Source organism: Genypterus blacodes, unplaced genomic scaffold, assembly GCF_046128005.1.
Source record: "Genypterus blacodes isolate CSIRO-AG114 ecotype Tasmania unplaced genomic scaffold, CSIRO-AGI_Gbla_v1 ptg000111l_1, whole genome shotgun sequence".
NCBI classification, from domain to species: Eukaryota; Metazoa; Chordata; class Actinopteri; order Ophidiiformes; family Ophidiidae; genus Genypterus; species Genypterus blacodes.
In genome coordinates, this window is record NW_027466915.1 from 286,102 (window position 1) to 308,399 (window position 22,298).

A 22,298-nucleotide genomic window follows, 5' to 3' on the forward strand; every position below is an offset into this window, starting at 1 on the left:
TTCAAACCAAGGAAAGCACAGATGAAAGAACAATCCACTGACTTACTTATTATTAAATGTCTCTGCTATTAAAACATTCATTAACATGCTCAGCAGTTTTGTCATGCTGTTGTAGTTTGTTTGCGAAATGAAGAATAAAAAGGGTAATCAATTAAATTATTTAAAAAGAACAATACATTTTGAAAGACTATTGAAATAATGTCTCACACTTACCTCGAGCCATGACATGAAAAAATCAATATCCCAAACAATTTAAAGGTACATACCCACAAAAATATGAACACTGCAGTATAGGAAATTGGTAAATGCCAACAAGACACAATAGAAATCATGAAAACTTAGTTCTTCCCATTTAATTAATTAATAAATTAATTTGATGATTTTAATTGAAAATTTAGATAGTCAAAATTTATGGTGAATCCTTGAGGCTTAGATCAATTATCCACTATCTTTTCTCCTTTTAACGAAGAGTGGTTCCCCAAGAACTTTAATATTGTTAAAGTTATTATTATTATTATTATTATTTTTGCATTTTTTATAGCAATATTGGATAAAAGTGATATTACCTACACTGATAATCTCCAAATCCAACATATTGCTTTTTCAATTCAAGTAAAAGTGATGGAGTGCATTCTGCAATTAGCAATCCAACAACAAAAATAAATGGGACAATGTAATATTCAAATCCTTTTCATAAGGAATAATTGTGCAACCTCAAGTTTAGCAGCCCACCATAAAATCATCTTACAGTACATTTTCTGCAATTTGAGTAACACAAGAATAACTGAAACTTGCAATCTGAGTGATATCTCCATTACAACACCCCAAGCACATAGCCACACTCTCTCTCCCCCTCCCTCTTCCTTTCTCCCCTTCTCTCTCTTTTATGCCACAGGTCTCTGTGTGTCCTGAGTAAGAACATAGATCGGCATTCAGCTCACTCATGCATGGCTGTTAAAGTCAACAGAAAATATAAAATGCATGAATAATAACGCAAGATGTAACGTTACGTTAGCAGCGGTACAGAAATTACTTTAAACATGCATAGTTACAAAATAAAATTCAAGTGCCTACAAACAGAAACACGTTCCATGTGTTGATAATCCTAATATATAACATTCATGGGCAGGGATACAAAGGTTGTTAAAACAATACAGGACTGCTGATCGGTCTGACGGGGGGCGCTCTAGACGCTCATTCTCCTGCAGCCGCAGAGACGTATCGCCTCATTCATTTTCCTGGAACGGTACTTATTCATATCGCTTTTTTTCCGGTCCCGCGCCCCCCGCTGGAGTAGCTCTGCGCCCCCCAGGGGTCGCGCCCCCCACTTTGAGAACCACTGATCTATAGGAACAATGCCAAAAAAATATAATTTGATAGTGATGTGAAATAATACTTTATTGTGGTTTCAAGTGGAACAAGTATTAATATCTTACATAGCTTAGTGGTTTATCTATTGCAGTAGTTACATTAGACAATTCTATGTGGTTGTTGTTTCAAATGTTACAAACCATAGTCATATAAATGGCCCACTGAACTGTTCATGTTACTTACATTGTGTTGCACATACAGCCATGTGTAATGATAAATTCAGTACAATTGAGCTATTTAGTAAAATTAGCTGAAAAGAAAATGTCAGATTGTTTTATTCTATTATGTTTACAATACATTTTCAATTACCTTCCACTTATTACAGTCTATTGATTAATACTGGCTATTAATTACACTAAGAAAATGACCTACAGTAAGCATGTATAGCATTGGAGGCTCTTGTAGAGTTTCTACTGCAGGGGAAAGTTGCAACAATAATAGCCACAATGCGGAGGACAATGAATTATACACAATGTCATACACTGGAACACATTAAATCATTTGACTCTGAGACATTTAGGTCAAAGGTGGTTTTGGTCTTCTTCTTGGTCTGCTTTCCTTGCTTGGCTTCAGCCTTGAGATAACGCTCCTTGTTGTGGATGACCTGAATATACTGGTCAGTGCTGCTATTTTGCTGGTCACTACTTGATGCCAAGGAGGCTGAGTCTGACTCTGTCACAGCGGGCTCCAACTTTGGTCTTGTCTTGGGCTTCACATGGATTTCCATGTGTCTGGTCCTGCCCGGTGACTGACTATATCTTCCTGAGGAAGGGATATGACGCCTGGGTCGCACCAGAAGAGGGTCTGCCACTTTTACATGGGCCTGAGTCTTGGAGTGTGCTTCTAAATCTTCCCAGTCCATTTCTCCTCTAGCATCTTCTTTTTCATTTTCTTTTCCAGCTCTATTTTCTCCCCATGATGCATGGTTTTCTTTAGCCTGAGAAACATGGCTATCCCTGTGGTCCCCAATGTAGAAGTGCAGTGGCTGGTGCAGGTCAGAGAGAGAGTGTGGCCGGTGAGCCTGTCCCCTTCTTCTGTCCTGTCTCTCTTCATCCTCTTCCTCTTCGCTCAGATTTGGCTGCAAAGGGTAGGACCTGTGAGGATGTGGTTGGTGGTAAGGAGTTCGTGTTGGGAAGCGTTTCATGTTGCGTGGGTACAACTCCAGTATCTCTGCAGGTTCCTCCATGAGGAAATGGCGTGGGATCCTAGTTGCTGAACGTAGCAACTTCTTCCTGGCCTCATGCTCATTGACGATAACATAGCGGGTGGTGAGAGCACGTCGTCCTGTGTAACTCTGTGCACTGATTATTCCAGCAGCTTCAAGGGGATGTATAGCACGTATTGTCTTCCTGTACAGGGGGTCGGAGTGGACATTGTCTGGACGACTTGGGGGATTGTATGCCATATGGGACGTATAGGACTTGGACCTGCGGGTACTGCTAGGGCAGCCAAAAAACTGTGGGAGCCTGTTATGAGAAAGAAAAACACAACAGAAAAATGTCTCTTTAATCATTGCTGGTGTGAAAGCAGGACTTACACAAAGTAAATGTCACTGCAAATGGTAATATTCATATCAGTTTGTTTTAACTGCAGTTTGGCAGTTCCTGATAATTTTTCCCGTTACAAAGACAACAAAAGCAAAAAGAATCAGTCCTTAGATTCAACATAAATAAGACAATTGCACACTTCAATGTACTTCACCTAATTAACCTAGTTAATTATTTTTAACATTGGACTTGTTATGCACTTCTTCGCATCCTGACTATGTTTCAAAAAACTATACTGTGTGGTCATTTAATTCAGATATCATGTAGGTTTTAGCTTTTACAAGCCAAACCTGTCCCTACATCCTACCAACATTCTGTGCTAAAACATATTAATTTCAACAACAACAGCATATCAGACTATACTATAACTATTGTGTCGATCATGGCAGAAGTGTTTTTCCCTAATTAAAGAATTGGAAGATATTGAGACCTGTTTGGAGTATGCTCCAGCCTGTGTTTGGGTGGTATTGATGCCGTTGGACTTCTGGAGGGACCAGCAACACTTCCTCTACTCAGCTCTGCCCTGGATGCTGATTGGGTGATGGTGTGGATGCTGTTGCCACGAAGAACAGAAGACTGAAACTTGCCCTTGTGTTGTGGCGATGGAGTGTGGATGGAGGCCTCACAGCTGGTGATGTCACTTTCCTGTTGATTGTCTGGCTTATTGTCTGCTGCTGCCTCAGGAGCCTGTAGCTTCGCTGAGAGGGGGTTGAAGGTCACATAGGCCAAACATTACAGGAAACTACAAAGCATTCAGAGGGCTTGATTATCAGAGCTTCAGTTTAAATCAGATTGCAACTGACCTGACACTGTAAATCAAGAGTGCTTGAGAGACCATGTTTTTAATCTGAACCAGACCTGTCCTCTCAAAATCTAAACACAACTGTAGCCCACCATATCCATTTTCCCAAACCTATAGGCAACTGCAGAGAACTCAACTTTCTTACAACACTGTTTAGTCATACTTCGGTAAAAACCCTCAAATCCTGAGTTAAATCATTTAATCCAATCAATTGCTTCCAATTTATTGCTTGTGCAATGTGTGGGCTGCTGTGCTGTCGTATCCTGACAAAGCCCAAACTGTATCTCTGAAATTATTTCCAAATTAGACAGAGACTGTGACAGGATCGTTAACCACAGTGTCACAACTGAGAGCCATATACCTGCAGCCAACTGGAAGCCTTTCTTCTTATCGTCAGTTCGCTCCTGAAGGGATTTAAGGAAAATACCAGCATCAGACATTGTCAAATTAAAATACGCCAATTAATTATTGTTCTTTAAGGCCTAGCTGTATGAAATGAGATAGAAAATGTTCTTTAACAACAATTTCTGTGTTATGAAAATCATGAATAGATCTTTTTTGTGTCTAAATTGATCAAATAAATATCAGACTGGATCAGATTCAGGCATCAACATCACACAGATCTGTGTCTGAAAGTGATCAGACACAGAGATCAGTGATCGCATTGATCAGTGATCTCTGGTCACTGCAGTGACCAGAGGCACCGAACCCTCAACTGCTCCAGGGCGCCGAATAATGGCTGCCCTGCAATAATTGGAAGTCGCTTTGGATAAAGCGTCTGCTAATTGACTGTAATGTAATGTTAACAAAACTGCATAGACAAAATACTCAATCATTAATCAGACACTTACAGTCTGGAGTTGCATCCTCAGCAGGTTGTTGGTGAATTTGAGTGATCGTGCAATGGCCTGGAGATAGTATATCAGCATGCTGAAACAAGAATTTGCTTTGTTGATTCATGTATGTATATAAAAATAGGTATACTTTTATTATGGCATGCCGTTCAGGAAATAAACAGATAAAGTAAAATAAAATAAAGTAAAATAATTATAAAATAAAGAGATCACTGGCTCATTCAATAAATTCTGAGTTTCTTTCCAAGTATATCACTGTTTCATTCTACATGATCAGTTTTATTCTATTCTATTATTCCTGAATGAATAGAATCCCCCCCACCCCCCCCTCAACAAAGGTGTCCGCCACCGGCAGATCGCTCCAACAAAGGTTTGGTCTGATAATTTGGTATGGCCCCTGAGGGCTGCTGGTAACATCACAATGGCCCCCACCCCTGATGTAGAGTGTGTGTTGCCTTACAACAACAGCAGCAATGCTGGCAGTACTACGACAGGGCTGGTGACATAACCCATCACTTTGCTGAACCACAGAGGGAAGTCACTGGCAACTGTCTCAGAGATAATGTCATAAATCTTCTCTTGACCGCTGCAACACACACAAATACAGAAAGAGAGTATAACATATAAGGATAATAATGTTGCCTGACTGTAATGAAGGTAATTCTTCCAGACTGACACCCATTTTGTTGTGTTCACATGGCTTCCGCAGGATAATAAATTGTAAAGTTGGGGCAATCCTCCTTTAATCAACTGAAGCGGTTCAATACAAAAGAATGGTGTGAAATGTTCCTCCACCTTTGATCAGCAGAAAGTTATATTTGCTAAAGGAGGTTCTACCGATTGGTATATTACATGTTGACATACTTTTAAAGTCTGGCCTTTTGAGGAAAATATATAATGAAGACATGAAAAGTAAATATTATTGATTAAGTATATTATTGCTTTAGGCATTTTTGACTGAAATGAAAAATGAAGGTCAACATTTGTCAGGTAATTAGTGTAAAAGTCAGAAAAAGCCAAAGGTTACGTAGATAGTGTTTTGCCCCTGTAACCCTTAAAGCCCTTTTTTTAGGGAGCAATTGGCATTTTGAACAATGGGTATGAAAGTATGAACAATCTCAAACACCTGTCACGGCGTAACTACAAATGGGACACTTATAGAATAGAATAGAATCATGTCCGTCGAAATTGAACAATAAAATCCCACAACGGGGAAACAATAGTTTCAGTCTCCCCGTCAGGGACTTGAACCCCAGTCTTCTGCATGACAAGCAGAGATATTGTGCACTATACTAAGAAGGAGCTCATTAGCTACACTAGACAAATCCCAGACCTATCTATATGGTTTAGGCATTTCTTTAAACAGGAATCACTTTTGCAGCTAACTAAATAAATGTAAACTGTTACCTGAATGGTCCACAGTGCTGTGATGGTCTGTATCTCACTATGGCAAAGATTGTGGGCAGCATACACAGGAAAAGCATGAACAGGAGCATAGCCAAGTAGAAATTGTTTGATCTACAAACAAACAAACACATGTACTGTATAATATTGAGCGCACATTTAATTGTGTTTGTGACATCTCTGTAGTGTTCAGTGTTGGTGTGTTGCATCAGACAAAGGACTTCTCTCTGGACACAAAACTTTGACACAGTGTTCTTCAAGGTTGAAACATTGATGTCATCTAAAACTCGGCTAAACTACCGTTACATCATTATTTCACTTTAACATAACCTTTGCTTTGCACCCTGTTTGTCATCCCATTGTCATAATTAACATGAACATTACACAGCCTGGCTCTCTTTGTGGTTTTAGTTCTCCTCTTTTGTTCTGTCAAAGAATAATGCGCATATGGCATGTACCCATCTTACAGAACCGGGACAATCTGGCTTCATTATCACTCTACAGAACACTTCACCAAAAAGCTCAAGTCACTGTTTCTTCGTCTCCCTAAGCATCTTGTCCACATGTGTATCACATTTTCTCATCTCATCAATATTCCTTTCCATCCTTCCTTTTCTTTTCTCTCCCTCGCTGTGTACCAAAACAATCTCCAAAATGTCTCATAACTGCATGCTCGTGTCAAATGCCTTCTTCGATAGAAATATTCAACAAAAAAATTAAAAATAAACATTTATATGTATGCATGTGTGAGAAAGTGTGTGTGTTCGTGTGGTTGTTTGTGTGTGAACCTGGAGGCTCTAAACACTTGTTGATGGGGAACATTACAGGTGAGAACTGCCCAGCTCCTCAAATACATCAGACCAATCAGCTTCATTACATTGAAGGCAGGGAGACAGGGTGAGAAAAATGCTCCCATCCTAGAGGACACACACACACACACACACACACACACACACACACACACACACACACACACACACACACACACACACACACACACACACACACACACACACACACACACACACACACACACACACACACACACACACACAGAGAGAGAGAGAGAGAGAGAGAGAGAGAGAGAGAGGGAGAGAGACAGAGAGAGAGAGAGAGAGGTCAGGTGGTCTGGTCAGAACCTATACAAAACCTAATACATCCAATAGGACATGATTTCACTAAATTATTGTCTATGTGGGAAAGTGACATCTCTGTAATGAGCAATACAGTCCAGTCAGCCATAAAGATGTCATAAAGAGATCAGCCTCAATGCCCCTGTTTCCTGGAGACTGCTCAGCCTATTATCTCTGAATTTGATTGATTGTTACCCGGCCGATTGCAAGTCAGATGTGATAATGTGTGAATAGTGTGAATGAATATTTCATTTCATGGTCAATTATTAAACGAAGAACTGACTTACCAGATCATTCCTTGGTTATAGATTAGGTGCAAGACATTCTCCGCTATTTTGAATTCCCCATATTCAGGCTGAAAAAACCCCAGAAAAAACGTTTCTGTAAGTCTGAGTCAACTTCAATGATGAATGTGGTGGACATAGAACTGATTTGATACACACAGCACACTAGTGACAAAGTGTAACTTACGAATTTACTCTCCAGATCCCAGCAGCAGCAGTCACTCAAGTATCGTACAACCAAACCTCTGATGAAGTCAATCAACAGGATACTGGCCACGGTGAAGATCATGTCAATAATGGACAGCTTAAGCATCTCCTGCAAACACACCCAAATGACGTTAAGGTGAGCTGTGTTCATAAGTAGTCCATTTATAATCCAATTTACATGTATAGGCACCAGAATGGCAGTTGTGAGGTTGGCAGAGATTCAACTGGCAAAGATGGTAATTAGACAACCTGTTCCCTATTCCTGACTATATGCAGTACATGGATGCTGGCTCAACAGAGTCAGAGGAGACAGATGGATTGACATCTAGTAACTAAAATGTGTGGTTGGAAAAGAGGAGAATATGAATATACTAAGCACATTGCAATAATGAAATGGCACCTGTCCAACATAAGTCTCCCAGCACGGGTCCTGCTGGGAGCGAATGTTCTTCTCAAACAGAGCTGTCTGGTTGGAGATCGTCATTGTGCTGCTCTTGTTGCTGTGGTTAATGTCCAAGAGTGTGGCAATGGTGCTGTTGTGATGCTCTGTCCCTGAGAATTCAAAGACCAGGGTGGAGAGACTGCCCTCCTCAGGCTGGGAGATGGTGGCCAGGAAGGAGCTAGAGTCAGACCAGTTACCTGGAGTCACTTGGACCTGGAAAACATGTAGCAGTCACCATTTATTGCAATCACCACACTGTTATAAGAGTTTAAGGAACTAAGTATAAGAGCCCTCTCCCTGAATAACCACCTGAACATAATGCAGGGTTTTAGGTGTGCATCCACAAATACAGTATCTGTCAAGAATTGATTAGTGTATCGTAACCAAATTTGGTGGACATGTGCACTTATGACTGTAGAAAAATGATTGATGAGTCATCCTGATGGGAGCAGGATATTTCCTGACAATTACGTCTCTAGACCACATTTCTTTGAATACAATTGTTCTTTTTCCCTTTATTCCTTGAGCAGAGATACGTCTATCCATATACGCCACACCCATTTACAAACACTACGTTCTCCCCTATTTGTGTATTATTTTACCTAGTTTTTAACAGTACGATCTCAATAACTGTAGAAATCAAAAATAGAATTTGCTTTTATCTACAATACTCACAGCAGAGCTCATACTGTTGACCTTATCAAGGAGGGCAATAATGAGACTGTAGAGATTCCCAAGATATAAAACAAGCACCCTGTAAACGAACAAGTACAGCCAATGAGTACAATCTGTGAAGTACAATACTATATATTATTAATGATGCGGTTGGTATTTGTTTTTTTAAATCTAAAAAACCTTGCCTAGTGCGGCTTTGACCATACCATTTTTTCCAATTACCACCACAACTTAATGATTGCAAAACCCGTACCTGGCCAGCTGGAATCGGAGTGAGGTTCGTGGGTGATACATCTCAAGCTGAGCCACCAGCTCAAAGGCAGATGGAGCAATCATTGTGATCAGAGAAACCACCACACTAACCTGAGGTAGAAAAGAACACGGGGTCAGTTGGTTTGTGGATCGGATCCCTTTATAATTGCTGTGCGTCTAGTTTAGGTTCCCTGGTTTCTCTCTCATTGTTCTACTGGTTTCGTTCTTGGTCTGTTGCACCTTTATTGTGTCTGTGAAGCAGACTTGATACATTTATTCTTATTATTATCACATTACTCAAAATGAACTGAACTGAAGTGTCAAGTCATTACATTACATTACGATCATTTCTAAGATTCTAAGTCAGAATCTGAACCTTCATCTGTAATAGGTGAAAAAATTAAATTTGACAATAAGAAGTCCTACTGGATTAATCTCAGGTGTCCAGTTACATTGATTCTTTCTTATTGCATTATATGGCAATAATCTAATGAACCTAATGATGATCATGTCCGATCACAGGTACCTCATTCTTTTCCCACAGCGTCAACTCCGGCTTCTCCTGCTCCAGTTTCTGAGAACGGTCCACCACAAAATAAATGATGTAGATGCTGCCAGCCAGCGACAGCAGCACCAGGATGTTGGCTAAGATACGAAGACTAATTAAAACTGCCCTGGAGAGACAGACGTCACAACATTACACAGAGATCCGTAAAACAGTGACCATGGGAACTTTAAATTGCTATCCTTGAATGCATTATATTAAACAGCATACTCACATTCACATTAATTCAACACCAATTAAATGTTCAATAACTGATCATCAATAATACAACCATAGTATCATTGTACTACTTTTGCAGCAAATTTATATTAAGTCATATTAAATTAAATCATTGACAGAGAGTAGTGATAAAACACTTCAATCTGTGAAGTATTTTTGCATTTTGTATCTTTTTGTGTTAAATGCTATACAAATGTGCAAGATCTTGAATAACTAGTGCATGTTTATGATGTTGTAAAGAGAATTTCATGTGTTGTGTCTCTTCTTTATATAAAAACAGCAAATTGGTGAAGGTTTAAACGTGGTGAATATAGTGTGTTGCAGAAAAAGTAGTAGTTCTTGCTTGTTTTTTCCTTCATTCTTCTTTTTTTGTCATTGAGCCATAATCTGAGCTATGAGGCTGGAATTGAAAGGATTTCTTCTTCAATAAATATTTAATGTCTCAAGGTTCAGCCTAACATATAAAAGTGGGATATAAGGATTTCAGTAGATGTTGCAAGGCCATACCAAAAGCTTTCTAAAGTAACCACATGTTGCACACTGTAAGAAGAAAGATACTTACAGACTTGTATCCTTCTTTTTTTCCTGCTCCTCCACAATTGCTTCCTGTAAATAAAATTATTCTCTGTTATGTAAATCAAGGGTTAAAAAATAAAATACAGCCTGGACATGAATGATAGTTTCATGTCTTAACATAATTCTTATAATTTCCTTATGCCCCGAATTTATACAGTTACAGTAAAAAATAAAGTCACTTAAATTGTATTTGACAGTGGATTAGACCACAGTGAAATCCCTGTATCTCCAGAAGTCTATGCTTGGTCATGAGTTAAAGAATTAATGACGTAACCTATCAAATTCAACAAGCTATGTACCTATTTATCTAAAGTGAAAAACACAAGATTTAGGCTTCTTTTACACATTTCATTACCATGGGTCCTCATTATCTGGATGTCTGCACTATGACCCTATCTCAGTAGGTGGACCATTCCGCTATTTAAGCACATCCTTCCTAACATCAAAGTCATATATCAATTGATATTTCTGCCAAATGATGTTAGGCAATCTAGGAAGCAGAGGTAGCTCACAAACAAATATCAATTGATATTTTTTACATGGATGATCATCCTCCACGTAAAAAATATGTAAAATGTCTGTCTGCTTCTTAGCAACAGATCGACATTCATGGCAAGTCACAACTCCCACTCAAACACATTTATGAATGAGAGATTAATTAATTGTCCCGTGAAGCACCACTGAGTAGTACTGCAAAATTGTACTTGAGTAGTGTTTGCAATGTGTGTGTCCATGTGTTTGTGTCTCTGACCCGGATATTGTTGACAATGGCTGCTCCTTTGCTCTCTGCTGCTTCAGGGTTGCCTATCAGATAATCCCAGGCACAGAAAACCCTCCAGCAGAATGTGAAGTTCTCATCAGAGGTGCTGGCCAGGCTCAGACGGGAGTTCTTTGCCATTCTGCATGAAGCATTATTCAATTGAAAAAAATATATTATTGCATGACCATAGAAAATGAAAGCAATAATAAATGAACATTTCTTCTGAAAAATAAGAAATGAGACAGGGCCTCCTCCCCTGAGTCTATTGTTTTGTTAATTGGAACACATCCATTGTGTGCTTCTGGTGTCAGCTAAATCCATTTTGCGAGCAAGAGTTAAAGGATTAAGTAACATAAAGCGTAATACTGTCTAAGATTGATCAATGGATCAATCCAGTTACACAGGAAACTACCAAAACAAATGCATGAAGAAGTATAGTTTTAGCAATACCTGGCAGCTTATTCACCCAAATGAAGGACAGTATTCTTTCTTATCTCAGGGACACTGTTCTACTTCACAAAGAAGTGGAAAGTAGCTATGCTGTCAAAAATTCTTGGGCAACACAAACAGAACTTGAGCTAATCAAAAAGAGAACCCAGTTCCTCATAGAAATATTCAAGAAATTCACACAATTCAAATAATAATGCCTATAATGCATATACTGTAAATACATGCCGAACTTACTTAAACAAAAAAGGAGACCGTTCATCAAGGACCCAAAAGGAAATCACTTCAATGGACAACAACTGCCTATATAACCTGATCTGAAGACATCCAGCTTTCTGGATAATATAAACATATCTAAGCTGTCATGTGAACAAATAAATACATCTGAAAACTCTTTCCTATATCTTACCGCAATCAACAGCATTCTCAACAAGAAGGCACTGATGGCTTTTCCACCGAGTTTTATAAATATTTCATTCAATTTCATCCCCTATGTCCAATAGAATGACAGCATTTACCTCCCAAAAAGCTTTTAAACATGAATAAAAAAACCCATTCAACTTGACCTTGAAACAAAAAGGGTTTATGAATCTACAGCATATCTTTGGCTGCTATCCTCACAAGTGCCCTACTCCACCCATGGTGTCTACTCAGTTCTAACAAAACTGTTTGCTTGGTGGTGTTGTCTAACCGTTGCTTGAGGGAGTCTCCAAATGCCTGGGTGTGAGAGGCTGCCAAACCAAATGAAACATGGTTCCAAAGGCACTGATTTCCTCCCTGACTCACTTCTGTGAAAGTGTGTTTCCAACAAGTAGTTCTTGTAGCTGATATTAAGTATATCATGCAGTAATGTAATGTGTTTGGTGCCATCTACTGGCAGTGTTACAGAATCTGATTGTTAAATTGAGCACTTATTGCTGTTTTTTTGTGTTGTGTGTGGCTTTTTAGAGGCACATGTGTCAATGTGTGAGATAATTTGTCTATATTGATGGATAGTTTATGCAAAACTGTACATTTAGTTGGACAGATGATTGTCTGTGGGGAAACAGCATCTCCTTACCTGACGGTTCATTTTTAATTTCTTGACTTTAACTATTGAAATGTGTGTATTTTTGTTTAGTTTGCCCCCATTTCTCTTTTCCCCACGCTTTTGAGTTGGAGGATAGGATACATTTGGTTATCCTCTCTTTAGGCAATGCTGCAAAAAGTGTATGCCATAATTCAGGGCAATGCTCCGGAGGTATGTTGCATTTGATGCTGTCCACCATGACATCACCTTTTCAATGTTTACCTATTATGTTTAGTGCATTCAGTAAAGTATGTCACGCCTCCATTCACCCCTTTGTCTGTGCGAGCTCTAGAATGATCTCTGAACCGTCACATTGTTGTCATGTGTGTGTGCTCACCTATACTGTTCATGCATTACCATGCAACACCTAACTTAAAATCTTCTTTAATGTTTATTAGTGGTCACTTATCAACTCTTCAAATGCTTAATCACATGTACAGTAACAAGTTACGTTATTATGTAAAACATCAATGGCTATTATTCTATTGTAATATTAACAATTTGTAAATTTAATCTAAATAATAAATTGTTATCTTTCTACACTACATAGTAATCAGGTGGACATAACTTTACCGAGTTGATATTCATAATTTATGAGCAATGGGCTCACTTCTTTCATCATGATTTCATCATAGGGGTTTCATTAAAGGAAGATAACAAGGGAAAAAAACATGTTATTTTGGTTTGTACTTGTGGATTGTTGCGTTTTTGCGCAGTATGTTTGGGGTCTCAGCCTGTTTTCTCTGTCTCTGTTTTTTAATCCAGGGTTGTTTTTTTTAAACCAAACTTTTGTGTGTGCGTGTCACTGCCAGGAGTCTGCATTTGAGGTCTGTAGACATAGCCACCTTGTGACAGTATGAACAGTAAAAATGCATGCATGAGTAGCGTGATGGTTGGCGTACATTCTAATTAAGCCATTTCCAAACACTTTTACTGTGGCAACATTTTTCTTTTAATGCATATTAGCACAACCTGCTTAAATTGATAATGATAGCCGTTGCTATCGACAACACCCAAAACATATTACTATTATTACTATATTTAACATTTATATTAAATGTACAAACCTGCTATTAAATAGCTTTGGGTTTTTGTTCTAGCCTGGCAATCCTATCCTTTGTGTTAATTGGTTGCCCCTCCACCTCAGTACAAAAGCATCACATCACGTCAGAAAAGTATCAAAAATCACATCAGTATAAATTGTAAAATAGCTAATGATTACTTTCTTAACAGAATGATGAAACTGTAGGCAAAGACAGCCATCCCGACCAGAAAGTAAGCAAGTGGCAACCGGTAACCAGCATTTCCAATTTTCCTCACCCTGCCATAGTAACCATAGAATAACACAGAGTATTGCAGGTACCCCTGTGGAGAGACAAACACACACACAAACATGGATTCATGCACAAAAACAAGGAGAAAAGGTACATTTACAGAAATTGACAAGACAAGTAAACCATATGACTAATGATTCTATCATTAGCACTATGGTTGAATAATTAATTATTCATATTTAACAAAAGGACCAGGGCCAGATATGCGCTGCACTGCATTGTTCCAGCAAATAAATTGCTTGTTATTTGGTCTGGTAACGGGGTTAGGGTTGAGATTGGCCTTGTAGGAGAGGTTAGGGGGCAGTAATGTAATGGTCTATTGTATCTTTCAGGGAGTAATGTGCTATTGACAGAAGAGTAAAGGGAGAGAGAGGCTTGCCCCAAGAGACCAGATGGTGTCCAGGTCCTGGGCTGATGCCAGATGCTCCTTGGGAATAGTTTTACTCCTCGTGGTCCCAAATGACGCTCCAGCTAACAGCTTGTACACACAAATACAGAATAGATGGATATCATACAACTAGTAAACAAAACAACACACATTATTAAGGTTATTCACAACAAAAAAGGGAGAGGGAGAAAAGTCAGTAATAAACACAAATACTGTAGCATTTCTTCTATTGTCCTTAAAACTCAGTTGGGCTACAGCTTTTCTCCTACTGATCGCAGAGTGTCCACTAAGCTGCATTTTTAAACCGTACGATGCTGTCTACCAAATGCAAACCAATGCCATTAAATGATGAAATAAATATACAATGTAATAATGGTAATGATAGTTGATGACACCTCAGATGAGAGGTGAAACGTCATCAAGCTTTCACTAGCAAGTCCCGTTGCCTAAGATTAACTTTCCTGGATGACTGAGAACCTTCATAGACATTGACTGCTATTGATTCTTTACAGCAATATTTTGATAAATTACACAAATGGTTCAAATCTTGCATTCTACCATGAGCATGTGCGTATTGTGATTTGTACTGGCTGCAGTGGGCAGATTTGAGAACATTTAACTCAAAGCTGTAAAAGTTTTATACGGTAAGAATGATATTGAATATCAAAAAAATGTATAGACTTAAAAACTCCACAGTCGTACGTTTTAACAAACACCATAACCACTAAACCTCTCCCAGCTCACACATACACACTTTTTTTTCATTTATGCTGATTGACTGACCTCTGGTAGGACGATGAAGGCTCCAGTCATGATTGTGAGGACAATATTTATTCCAAACAGCCAGCGAAGGAATATGAAGTAGGATGCAACACCTGATCCAAAGTGACCTCAACAAGCCAGAAGGAACAGAGCCATTTCAGTGTCATTGAAATATTTTAGCTTCGACATGCAATCTTAGGATTTTTTGTAGTTTTGTAGGGTACATTTTTCCTTCCCGTGTGCCTGTTTGATATAATTGGTTGATATTTCAATCAATCAGGCATTTTCAATCAATCAACATATTCAATATTAGTTTAATTCATGGCTTTCCGCCCTACAATGAAAGAGCACATTCTCACATTAGTGATGAAAATAACATCTTTTGCTCAGGCATTCATACAGTTTGTTGATGTAGTGTGTGTGACTGTGGTGTCTCCCTGGCCTATGTACACACTGACACTACTGAGCTTTTCTTTTTAAAGTGTTAACAAAGGGCCTGTACTACAAATTGTGATTGAGAGGTTCTTGTTGAAGAACAAGTGTGATTTTCAGTGTCACAAAGCTGACTGAAGAATTCATTGGCGCTTTGCGTCATAGCGGGTTTACCCATATAAGGCAGCGCAAGTACATTTAGATAGAGGCAACATACACTTTAATTCCCTTCTCTAGAGTAAAAAACAGTGTAGCCTTACTTTCAATTTTCTTGATCCTCACTTCCCAGGGAATGAACAGAACCACAATATTGTACAGCACACGTGATAGTTTCTTCAGCAACTGCAGGAACAGACAAAAAATTGAAGGATTAATGTCTTGATGAATATACTCATGGGGTCAAAACTATTTCTTTATTGCTGTAGTTCAACCACAATGAGCACAGACATAAACAGATTTTTTTGCTGAATATTTTTATTGAAGAAAGCAACATGGACAATTTTGGAGATGCCTCAGATTGCAGTGTGGCTTCAAGCATCTATCACATTTGTCCTGTACCATTTCAGATTTGGAGAAGTGGACCTGTATAACTTAAAGCTGGATGAGTGCAAGACGAACACAGGATGAAAGAGTATGTAGTATGCGTATAACCTGCTCCAACCAATCCATCTTGAGTTGGAGTCCAAGCTCATCTTCCCAGGCGGCGCATAGATCCCGAACAAGATGCAACAACCCGCCACTACCAGGCATTTTACTGGCTAATGTGTAATCTCTGGACAATGGACAAAAAGTACTAGAAGTGGACATGGCAAAGTGTGCTAAATAGGCCTAAATACTCTGTATAAACACACGGTATATCCATGCTCCAGCAATACAGGGAAATGCACATGAATCAGGAAGACCCTTCTGTCTTAGTGTTTCTTCTTTTCTCTGTGTCGGTTTCATTCTCAATATTTCTTGATTGCATGATACGCAAAGAGATTATGTAGATGATGACTTGAATCAATATAACTTCAGCTTGACCAATGATTTCTAATTTTAATCAACTAGAGGTAAATCTGAAAAATCAATTCATCATCTGTGCGTTTGCTATAAGTCAATTATTTTTTTTTATAGCTCTTGAGCAGCCTTGCCCAGTGTCTTTGATCATTTTAATTAAACCGAGCTTTAACAACCAGCAATAAATTCAGTATCAGTGCTGCACTGCTGCTGCAAAGGGCTGTTCTTGTCTCTGTGTGCAAATGGGTGATAAAGACAGAGAGGAAAAAATGCAATAAAAAGGGAAGCTATCTGACTTTTATCAACACAGGAATAAGTTAAATCATGGTTCAAATTTTGGGCTCTATGTAGCTTTTGCTGCATTGCAGTAGAAGAAAGCACACTCGTTACACTCATGCTCATCATATAGACTGCTATAGAATAGAATAGATGTGTGGCAATAAAGAGCAGATCATTTAAGAAAATAGAGGACAAGAGCATATTGTGTCTGACAGCTGTGATTCTAACAAGTAAGGAAAATTACAGATACACTGCATCGGAATAAAAGTTTGATTTGTTTTTATCCATAGCAGCTGTCACACCATGTACGACAGCTGTTGTCTCTTTTAAAGATTACACCACATTAATAAGCTAAAAAAAAGGGAAAGTTTTTGCTTCAATGCTATATGAATATAATTTAATTAATTTTAATTTAATTTAATTTAATTTTAATTAAAAAAATATTAATTGAATATAATAACGAATAATGAATATAATAACATAATTGTAAGTCTGGTGTTGGTCATGCATTACAGTACATTATTGAAGGGTACGTACATCTGCTCCTGCAGTTTGGTAACCTCTGGTTCTGGTCAGCCGGCCCTCATATTTCAAAACAATCTCTCGGGCCTGTCTGGAAAACAGAAACACCACAAGATTTGATTGACCATACATAAAACCTGTATCATCCTTGTTTTAAAACACAGAAATTAATACCACAAGTTGCATTGGGTTTACCCTAAGCACGGGACAGGTGCTTCTTCTCCCAAAACAATTATATTGTGTGGAGTTTCAACAGTATTGCAGCGTAAAGTATCTATTCTGCCCTGTAGCAGTGACACTTTTAGATGAGTTTCCTTAAGGAGATCAGCCGTTATTATGTGATGCAATCATGTCAACATGTAGCAGAAAGTCCTAGGAAAGAGCAGAGAGGTGTGGATTGCCTAAAAATGCAGAGTAATATTTTACAAACACTGCTCCAAAAAATGAAGGGCACACTTAAATCACACATCGGATCTTAATGAATAAATTATTAATGTTGAAAATCTATACTGATGAACATTGTCATGAAGCCTAACAGACTGCTATCTTTTCAGAGAAGTTCATTTAGGATTATCGAGTGCACTTCAAACATATCAAAATGTGACCCTTCTGGTCTTGATGTTGGATGGAGTACCAGTTGTAATATGGTAGACGGATGATGTTGTCTGTCCGAGATGGAAAAAAAGGACGGACTGAGAAATTAGATATCCGGAACAAGGCCTAAAACTTAATAGGGTCTTCACCAAGAGAGAGTTGACCTCCAAGGTCAGTAAGCAATGTTTAATGTGCAATATGTTGCCTGTGTTATTTACAGTGATGGATTCCAAACAATGAGATAAACAGTAAAATACCAAATACCATGGTGTGATTTTCTTTTATAAATATGATATAAAGAACACAGAGTAATTAAATACCAGAGCAATACATACATTTATGTATGTTAAATGTATATATTGCTGTGTTTATTGCTTGTCCACATACATTTGTTGATATGTACATTTAAAAATCTAAATCATGGATAGCTAGCTAGCTAGTTTGTGGGGGCTCACAGGAGAGTTGCTTAGGTCCTGAGGTAGGCCTACAGTATAGTCTGATATGGAAGAATGCAATATTGTTAAATCCCGCTTTAGCGTGTATATCTCAACTCTGAATATGGTCCGATATGTATTTTAGACCCCACACATGGAAAGGCAAGTTTCACCTGTCCCATAAATCATATGTGATATGTGTTTGGTTGGTAGTTAGTCTTACTTACATTAGAAGATCGGGATGAGTCAAAAACAGTGTGGTAAAAAAAAAATGTGATCAAAATCGAGGGTAAAAACAGTGATGTGAAACCTCAGCTCTTATTGCCGCAAGAGTAATCACAGCCATTCATGGCTGACATTAAAGAGGTTATAAAAACACAGTCTCGCTTCCCATCCCTGATGATGGTAATAAAACTGCTGTGGGAATAACAAACTGCCCATATAAAACCTGTTATCCATGGAGCAGACTCAGCACATCTTAGAGCCCCTCTATCTAGCTCTCTTTTGCTCAAGATGTGAAATACCTCCTCATCTATGTATACTATCCTCAAGTCAATGTTTGCATTTGCAGTTCAGGAAAAAGAACAGTTAAAGCTGTCTGCCTACATCATCTGGGAACTTTTTGAATGCCCGAGCTTGTCAGAGCTTATCAAATTCAACAGTCTGAGCATTTTTAACACTAGGCCTGTTGTGTGTCAGTGTGTGTTATTTCAGTCAGTGTGTGTGTCATGCAGTCAGTATGGAGACACCAATGGCCACAATATCAACAGTACCAACTTGACCTTAGCATGATCTCTTCAGCTACAGAAAAGCACTTGACAAAGACCAAACCTTCAGCAGCAATATCAACAATATTGCAAAGGTTGCATATTTCCATAGCCGAAATATTGCCAGAAACATAAACTTAGCAAGACAGATGCTGGAACCCTAATTCATGCGTTTTTTCACTTCCAGACTGGATTACTGTAATGTCCTCTCCTCTGTCATCTCCTAAAACTTAAACTCCCCTTAAACTGCAGCTTGTTCAAAACACTGCAGCAAGACCCCTGACTAAAACACATACATTTGAGCAAATCACGCCCGTTTTAGGGTCTCTACACTGGCTTCCTGTCAGTGCCAGGGCTGATTTTAAGGTCTTACTTCTAATCTATAAAACACTACATTGCCTGGTTCCAGTATATCTTTCTGACCTTATTGCCACTTACTTTCCTGAGCAAACCTTACGATCTTAGAAGGCAGGCTTGCTTGTTATCCCATAGGTCAAGAAAAAGACTTTGATATAGATCATACTGCGCTCTTTTTCTGTGGAATACATATGGAGACAAATACCCTACCCTGTATTATTTAGATATCCTGTTGATATCTGTATTCTGAAGTGATCCTTGTCAGATGATTACAAACAACACAATATCTGCTCCACACAAATGACGTTATTTGCAAGTATAAACCTGGAGGGAATGACCGGAAACTAAAATACCACACACATACAAAGGGACCAATAAAATTGAGATTTACTTTAAGACTTTGAGCTTGCGTCTCATGGGCCAGGGTCTGGTTCGGATGTTGGCAATGATCTCTTTCTGGTACTGAATATTCTGAAACATCTCTTCTGGGTCATTGCTATCCACCCGCTCATCATCTTTATCCTCGTCATCAGATGAGCTGCAGACCAAGACACAGACACAGTTAACATTTGTCATGGAGATGAGTAAAACTACAGACTTTGTCAGTATTACTGCACTTCTAACCAAAAAATATGCAATGAGATATAGTACACATGCATTCACCACTGTGTACAACTGCAATAAAAAGGGCTATTTGTACATATACTATTATATATACAAATTAAACTACAACGGTTTTTTTCAGCATGATTCAGTTTTTTCATCCATGCTCAATTTTGTTCATGGTAGAGGTCTATGTCATTAACTCCTAAAGAATCAAGGGGTGCGCTTGGTATGGGAAGGATAGGGAAATTATGCAATGTTTAAACACAATATTTTCTGGAACAATATTGTATAATATACATTATGAGCATCACAGTTTTACTGTAACATTGTCATGGAAAATGTGATGTGAAAATGATTTCGGAAGCAACTGCAGAACTGTCAATGTGGTCACATGCGTAAAATAGGAACAGCTCTTTGCAGCCAAAACCAGTGGCAAGACGAGACATGAACGGTAAAATAAAAAAAGCTTGGAGACACTACTGGGAGTTCCATTGCACTGGCAATGGCTCTAGAAAAGATCCATCTGAATATTTGCAGGTAGTCTAAAGCAGATATTATTTGTAACATTTGTAACAGCGGCGCTTTTATGAATTAGTCATGGGACATGCAAATGTGTTTGGAAAGGTGTGGTAGATCGTTTTTAAGCAAACCTTGTATTAGGGTGACCGTATTCATCCTCAGCATGACATTAAATCTAATGGTATCTTTCATGACATATGGCCCAATGTTCCTATCAAATTAACCAATTTAACAATTTCCCCAAGTGGGACTCATAAATGTGTTTCTAATCTAACGAATGAAATGGAATACAGCCAACTAAATGGACACATTACTAATTAAATCTAAATATATCTTATTGTCTATCATGAATTCACATGCAAATTACAACATGAACAACAACAAAATTAAATGACAAAATATACTAAATAAATAGTTGACTTAAGAGCTATTTCTTGCTATATTTTCACAAATGTTTAGATTTAGAAAATGCATACTTGTATAACATTAATTGTCTCAAGTCATTTTATAATAGGCAATGTAGCAGGGGGCGACAAAGAGAGCAAAGCAAAAGATCAATTCTGAGCTTCACTTCACATTTGGATAATAAAACATGATGATTTTATAACATCCAGCGTGCATAATATCTTGGAATAATCTACTCACCCCTGTTGGTGGTCCTGGTAGGCTGAATAAATCTTCCTGGAATTCTTTCTGATACTCTTATGTCTTTTGGCTGCAGTCTGGGACCTGCTGCTGGAAACTACAGCCTCAGACACAGTACTCATATTGGCTCTCCTAAGGGCAGGTGTATGAATGTGGTCATCAAATCAAAGCATACACAGCATGAGTAAGTCTGCATATGTGCATTCACTCCCTGCAGCCTGTTGGTCAGCCTGGCAAAACTAGAGCGATGCTCCAGTGTGTCTCATTGTTCTGTAGGTGGGGCTATCTGCTACGCTGGACAACCACTGGAGCATTGCAAAAGACAGGCTGACACATACTCCTTCATCAATCCAATCACAACCACAGTGGATACTTAAAGGGCAAGCACCAAATACATCAAACAATTTCCATTGAATGCACATGAGGGTTATATTGTACTAAAGATAAAGATAAAGATAAACACTATACATAAACCTATGCATTGGATGTTGGAAGGTTTCAGACTGACAGTGAAACTTACATTAGTCGGAAGTAGCAATAGATCACACCATCATCCGTAACATTTTGCTGAAAAGTGTTACTGTTATCGTGTTATATCATGTTATACATTACATTACATTACGGTCATGTAGCAGATGCTTTTATCCAAAGCGACTTTCAATAAGTGCGTTCAACATAGGTAGGCAAAAGAACTTCAGGTAACAAGAAATCGTAAGTGCGATGATAGTGCGATGATAGTAGTCTTTTGACTTTAATATTGTTCACAAATATAATGATGGTGACGCCCTGTAAATGTCAGCAGCATAAACATCAAACTAATTGCTGGTCAATATCCTGACTTCATAGGTTGGTAGCACCCCACATCATGATAGCCATTTGGGCAATTTGGGGAAAACAAGTACAACCATCTAACTGGCTGTGGATAATAATGGAGAGGAAGAATCAGCGGGGCATGATGAGCCCCATTGATGAAACACTTAGAATGTACTGGTAAATGTCTGGCAGAGGTCCCTGTCCATGAGATCTTTAACTCACACCACTGGATGAATTAGT

At 38.5% G+C, this 22,298-nt stretch overlaps 1 protein-coding gene across 1 annotated transcript; it reads right to left on the reverse strand.

Moving 5' to 3' along the window:
- Positions 1-1,745: 1,745 nt before the first annotated feature.
- tmc3 (transmembrane channel like 3) lies at positions 1,746-21,367 on the reverse strand. Its single transcript, XM_076161357.1, has 22 exons — positions 21,246-21,367; positions 19,867-20,013; positions 17,339-17,414; positions 15,784-15,865; positions 15,113-15,219; positions 14,321-14,419; positions 13,830-13,972; positions 11,083-11,230; positions 10,318-10,361; positions 9,498-9,645; positions 8,973-9,082; positions 8,720-8,798; positions 8,003-8,257; positions 7,583-7,711; positions 7,399-7,466; positions 6,767-6,895; positions 5,982-6,092; positions 5,035-5,160; positions 4,572-4,650; positions 4,082-4,124; positions 3,349-3,616; positions 1,746-2,837 (listed from the first exon to the last, which is right to left on the reverse strand). The coding sequence occupies exons 1-22, from the start codon at positions 21,365-21,367 to the stop codon at positions 1,847-1,849; spliced, it is 3,504 nt and encodes a 1,167-aa protein (XP_076017472.1). The 3' UTR covers positions 1,746-1,846.
- Between the last annotated feature and the right edge of the window lie 931 nt (positions 21,368-22,298).